The sequence below is a fragment of the Triticum aestivum genome, chromosome 3B (assembly GCF_018294505.1).
Source record: "Triticum aestivum cultivar Chinese Spring chromosome 3B, IWGSC CS RefSeq v2.1, whole genome shotgun sequence".
Lineage (NCBI taxonomy): Eukaryota > Viridiplantae > Streptophyta > Magnoliopsida > Poales > Poaceae > Triticum > Triticum aestivum.
The window spans coordinates 686,156,587-686,163,133 of NC_057801.1; the positions used below are offsets into that span (position 1 = coordinate 686,156,587).

General features: G+C 43.1%; 1 protein-coding gene across 1 annotated transcript; it reads left to right on the forward strand.

Moving 5' to 3' along the window:
* Window positions 1-2,275: 2,275 nt before the first annotated feature.
* On the forward strand, window positions 2,276-5,845 carry LOC123071735 (thioredoxin domain-containing protein 9 homolog). The gene is made up of 4 exons (XM_044495319.1): window positions 2,276-2,425; window positions 2,506-2,778; window positions 5,196-5,354; window positions 5,448-5,845. Exons 1-4 carry the CDS (start codon window positions 2,405-2,407, stop codon window positions 5,625-5,627), a joined length of 633 nt encoding a protein of 210 aa, XP_044351254.1. The 5' UTR covers window positions 2,276-2,404; the 3' UTR covers window positions 5,628-5,845.
* Window positions 5,846-6,547: the final 702 nt, after the last annotated feature.

The window sequence follows — 6,547 nt, forward strand, 5'->3', positions numbered from 1 at the left end:
TGTCTTGTGCCACTTTTGAATATGCATGTTTAGCTCAAGCACATGGTTAGTCCGCAAATTACGTTGTCATCAACACCAAAACACTTTGGTAGGGAGATGCCCTTTCAGTGATAACACCCATCCCTCCAACGATGACTAGCTTTCCTCCAAGGAAGTGAACATCGGGATACACCTTCATCTCCGTGTTGTCGGTTATCCCTAACCTAACTCCCTGCTTGTGGTTTACTTTGGTCACTGGACGTGCGTTTATTGTAACATGTTGAACATACTACATTACATTGCTTATCTCACTTTAGCAATTGTTTAGGCTCACATCTATATTCCACATTGCCTAAACTTCATAATAATCAATTAAAATTCCCCCTCTAGGTTCATCCCAACCCTTTCAATTTTTATTAGAGCCTCGTGCTCTGTCTTGTGGCTTAACCTCCCTAGAGCGAGATGATTGGAAAGAGGGACGTGCAAGATACCAACAGTGTGGCGCTTTTTGATTCCGGAAAGGAAACATCCTCGAGACAACTAGAGGATAAGCATTATACCTCCACAGAAGTCGTACACTTGTTGGATAAACACGCCCCTGGATTGAAGATCATGGTTGAAGAGGCTATAGCGGAAATGCTTGCAAGTGGTGGGAGTCCTAATGGAGTCTCCATCGGCCCCGTAGTGAAGGAAAGTCCGCCAATGACTGAACAAGTGCTCTCCTTTCCTCTCCCCGAAGTAAACATGATGAAAATGGGTGGGATTACCTTAATGCACTTCACACAATTCCAAAAGAACCGATGATAAAGTATCAAGGTAACCCTCCCATTTATAATGTAAAGGGGAAGTTCTCGGCTAGGAATTTGAAATGCGGGATCATATTAGGTACGCTTCGAAGATGTGGAAGAGTATCGCCACTGGATTCTACCCCATTGATCCAACAACCTATCTCCTCGAGAAGCCTATGATGATCAACTCAAAGACTTTGCATGCATTTTAATAAGGACGGGCTTGCTGGAGAGTATGAAGGAGCCACGGATTTGTCGTCATGTCTTGATATCGTTGTCGTCGTCGCCCTTGCCAAAAGATTTTGGAGCACATGCGCCTAAGATGGATCCCGATGTGTTCGACTCTAAGAGTTTGTGACAGTTATGTGCTCACACGCATTTATTTGACCGCGTGGTCGGCAACCTCCATACATGTATGCCATGTTGTATTTTAGTTCCCCATGAGAATGATATGTGGATGCTTTCATGCAGCTTCGTCTCCATCAGCAAAAGGGTGGCGACAATCGACAACAGATGGTGTGTCTTTGTCTTGGTGGCTCTTCAAGCATCGAGTCTCGAGCTCCGGGATGAAACCCTAGGTCGATGGTTGCACCTGGCGATCGCGATGTCTCACATGTTGTGTCCTTGCTGTAGGCATTGCTTCACATTCTGCTCATGTCATTTGAGCTGGAATTTTACTTGAAACTCGCGAGCTAAACGAGCAGCTCATGATTCGGCTCGATTTGAGTCGAACTCGGTGACTAACGAGTTGAGCCGAGTCAACTTTTGATCTGAGCTCGTTAACATAACAAGTTTAACGAGCCGAGCTAGCGAGTTACTCGTTTAGCTCATTAAGCTTGTTAATTAAAAGGGACACAAGATGAGTACTAATATTGCTGTTGATTGTTATCATTTATGAAGTGTACAAAGTGTTTCTTTAGTGTAAATTGTTGATTGTTGCGATCTAGGAAGAAATGTAAGTGTCTACGAATATATTTTATAGATTAATTACATACATAATGCATGTATTTTGTTATTATGGTTATAGCGAGGTTGACTAGCTAAACGAGCTGGCCCGCGAGTTACACAAATCGAGCCGAGTTTGAATCTGAGCTCGTTACGTTAACGAGTCAAACCGACATGATTCGTTATCTTAACAAGCTCTAACGGGTCGAGCCTTGGCTGGACTTGAATTCCACCCTTACTTGTGCTCTCCGGGTAAAAACTCAAGCTCTCACCTGCAACGGGTTTGGGAGGTTTGGGGGCTTTGTTTACAGATAACCTTTTTCCTAGCCCGTGCGTCGTTGTTGTCAGTTTATCGCAAATTGTTGGTTTTGTCGGCCTTTTCTTATTATTATTTTTATGACTGGCTGTGTACATTTTTATGTCTAGACTGTAGCTTGATATTGATATGTGTCATTGTAAAGGTTGGGCGTAATTATCTCGCAAAAAAAAGGTTGGGCGTAATTGACATAATTTTGTATTAATATACTTATAATAAAAAAATCGATTTTCTGGATATTCAAGTAGCCGACAAAGGGCCCGGAGCCGAACTGCCGCAGCAAAACTCCACCCGGATTCCCTCTTCACTCCACGCCGTCCCTCTTTCTCTTCTCCCCGATCGCCGTCTCCGTTTCCATCCTCCCGCCGCTGCCGCCATGGACGGCGTCATCGGCCAGGTAAACGATCTCCGGCCTGTCGCACTCCGCCCGCTTCCCCATCTCCTTTTCTCTGACCCGGCGTGCCCCAACGATCGCAGATCTTGGAGAAGCAAGTCCTGTCGGCCGCGAAGGCGGTCGAGGACAAGCTAGACGAGCAGATCGCCGCGCTCGAGCGGCTCGACCCGGACGACATCGAGGCGCTACGCGAGCGCCGGATGCTGCAGATGCGCCGCGCGGCCGAGCGCCGGGCCAAGTGGCGCGCCCTGGGGCACGGCGAGTACACGGAGGTCCCCGAGAAAGAGTTCTTCTCCGCCGCCAAGGCCAGCGAGCGCATGGTGTGCCACTTCTACCGCGACAACTGGCCCTGCAAGGTGCGCTCCTTTCATTGGCTTCCTTCTTTTCATTCCATTCCTTGGGGAAAAAAAGGTCAGATCGGATTGTTTAGATGTGGATCTCGTGGTAAATCATCTTCGATTGGCAATGATAATGCTGTGCCTTTCGAAGATCGGGATATCTTGAGCTGGGTTAATGCTTTCGTTTCGACCTGGTTCTTTACCCAACCCCTGGAATTGCTGTGGGATCTGCAATACGGATGTCGGCTGCTCCATCTGTACTGCACAAGCCATGCTCTTTAACTCAGCACTTCTCACTCCTTCCAACTTAAGTTACTTGCCATTTATGAGTTAAATGAAACTTGAATAGTTGTTTAGCCGGCGCACTCACAAATGCTTGGTGTCCGATTATTATTTATGGAGTCCAACATCCTTGTGTTTGCGAAAATGCGCGAGGGGTGCTGCCCTAGAGGTGAAGGCCATACTTGTTGGATGAATTTTATCTGTTAGGTGGACCTGCAAGTGCCATTACGTACTACTTCTATTCACATTTAGATTTAGATGCCGTTTTGGATTTGGCACAAGAACTAAGGAGAGAGTTGAAAGACATTACTAACGCTCAACAAAGTCCATACTAATATGGTACCAAGAAAACCCTAAACAAACTTCATACTAATATGGTACGAAGCAAAGTCTGGAACATGGAGAGGTTGTAGTAGTCCAGGGTACTAAGTGTGCTCGGGTTTATTGATTTGATAAGCGTGGCATTGCTTGACGAAGTCAAGAATGTCTTGTTTCATACCGGACCAATGGAAAAGGAGCTTAATCCTTCTATATGTAGCTCTACGGCCTGAACTCCCACCCAACTCTGAATTATGTACTGCACCTCTTCCGAGGATTGTAACTGAACTTCTACCTTTTCAATGAAAAGAAACACAAAGGAATTATGTAGTGCAGAGATTAATTTGTTTCTGAGGGCATTGTGTGAACCTACAATGACTCTGTTTTTATATTGGATCACTCCTTGCTTGAAATTATAATTGGGAAGGGAGTCCAGGCTAGTCGTCAGCTGGGTGATCAGATCTTTGCATCTCTGGTCCTGGTTGTAGCTAGCAACCACTTCAGCAACCCAAGCTGCTTTTGCAGTACTAGCAAATAGAGTGCAATTTGTGCTGAACTCTAGAGAGAGCACCGGCTACTCTGTTTTGTTGCCTTTTTTATATTTAATGGTATAAGCCCAGTAATTTGACCAATAGCTTGTGTAGAATGCCCTCTCTCAGTTTCTGCTCTTGGATGTACTTGCGACTCTGTTGAACTGTTCTGATGATCAAGGAAGAAGTAGCAAAATAGTGTTTCCATTTTTGTTAATGCTTCAATGATGGCCATTGCCTCTTTATCACAAGTGGAGAGAGCAGATGCCCTAGGAAAAATTATTTTGCTGAAAAAAGAGATAGGCCTGCCACCGTGCATGAGGACTGCGCGAATACCATAAGCACATGTCTCTGCATCTACTATAAATTGTTTTGCAAAGTCAGGCAGGGCTAACACATGTGCTTGAGTCATTTTATGTTTGAGTGTTGAATGCATCTTGCTGTTGAAAATTGCCCTTTCAGGACTGTGAAAAGAGGCTTGCATTCTGGATGAATCTCCTACGTTAACCAGGGAGGCTTAAAAAACTTACGAGCTGAGTAATATATTTTGGGGGTGGCCAATTGATAATTGCTTCAAAATTTCAATGGATCAGTAACAGCAGAGAGATTTAGGGGAATTTGGGAGGGATTTGCAATGATTCACTCTTGGCTTTGTGCATATCCAGAGCGTGTCCACTTCTGCATGTGTTTAGAGGTCAAAACTCACCTCTGACTTCATCTCAGAATTATTTGAGTCCTTGAGGAATTTTCCTTCTAGAAGCTGAAGCTATTGTTGGGATGCTATTCTGGAAAGTTGAACTGAACTTGATCATCTCGCAACATGAAGAGTGCTGGAGATGCCAAGATACAACTTGGTGAATTTTTAGGTTTTTTTACGATTTTTTAAAATAGGGTTTGGACAAAGTTCACTTTTGTTGGTTTCTGTTTTATAATTTTAGTTCAAGAATTTTGAACAAAACAAGCGGTTTGAACACTAGAGATCAAGGATATGGCAAGGAAGGTTGGATTAAATTTCGAGAATTTTTGAAAGAAAAATATATGTGAGACGTTGTCATGTAGATTGTTTGAGAATTTTGGTTCATGTCAATTTTTGAACATAAGCTTGAACCATTTTTTCTTCTTGAATGCACTCTAAGTGTGCCATTGTGACTCAGAAGAACGCTGTGACGGCGCTGCAAGTATTTGTTCCTATTTAGTGCCTTTATGTTGTTTTTGTCATGTGGCGCTGATGATAGCAGTGTTATTTAGCTGAAACTTGCATTGTCCAAAAGTATTTTCTTACATCTCTCCTTTATTGGGGTGCAGGTTATGGACAAACACATGTCGATTCTTGCTAAACAGCATGTAGAAACACGGTTTATCAAAGTCCATGCTGAAAAGGCTCCCTTTCTGACCGAAAAACTAAGGGTTGTTGTGCTTCCAACTCTTGCCTTAGTGAAGAACGCCAAGGTTGAGGATTATGTGGTAAGACTGCTCTTAACAGTTTGTTCTTCAGCTGTGTAAAAAATAAAAAATGTCGTCAGGCGTGTGTGTAACTATTATTTCTGTTACTACCAGGTTGGATTTGATGAGCTGGGTGGTAAAGATGACTTCAGCACTGAAGATCTGGAGGAACGCATTGCGAAAGCTCAAGTGATCTTCCTCGACGGAGAGGGGCCTGCAAATCCTTCCAAGCAAGCTGCTGCCAGCAAGCGAAGCGTTCGACAATCAGATACTGGCAACTCAGACTCTGACTAGTTCTGTTCCTGTATTGAAGGCGTGTGCGCCAAGGATTTTTATATATAGGATTTACGCCAAGCTGTTATGCTATCCTTACTAGTAATAGGAAAGAAGTTTGCGTGGCGATGGCGATTTGAACCGCAATTGTCACTGTTGTAGATTGCTCTCGTTTTTACCATGCGTCCATACCTGGTTTGGTTTGTTTATTTGAGTGGAAAAGTTTTTCGTTGCTAGCAGGACTTTTCTCGCTCGGTGTGATTGTCAGAAAATCGATGACTTACTTGACAAGGAGATAAAATGATACCCTGATTCGCGATACTATTGCTCGCGGATGCGGATGGAAGTTATGACAAGTTACAAATCTGAAAAGCCCTCGAGAAGGCCTCTAACTATGTGCTCTTGTAGAATGTCACATTGCTTATATCTACTGTATATCGAGTTTGCCTGGGCACCGGCTGTATAGTACACATCAGTAAATTATGTACAACAATGCTGCGTCTACTGGTGGACGGCATTCCCTTAGCCACATGAAGAAGTGACATTTTCGTATGTGGTCTTTAATATATTTTTGATCACTTGTTCCATTGCAACATACACATATAAACAACAAAAAATACAAAATTATAATACTACAATGCTAAAAGGAACACTTCTCAAGGCTTATTTATGCATATGATTTTAAGTTGAATATTTGAAACAATATTTTAAGTTGAATATTTGAAACAATATTGATGGTCACCTTTCGTCATATGATTTTAAGACTTGTGACATTTCCCAAATGTCACTTTTTATGTGTGGAAAGAGTATGATGCTTTAGATTACATCGGTTGAGTGATGTTGCACAAGAAAAAAAGAACTTTGAGGATCTCTTTGGTATGTGTTGTTATTTGGGTCCGAACTATAATAAAGTTAGTTATCCGCCTGTAAGAAAGTTTTCC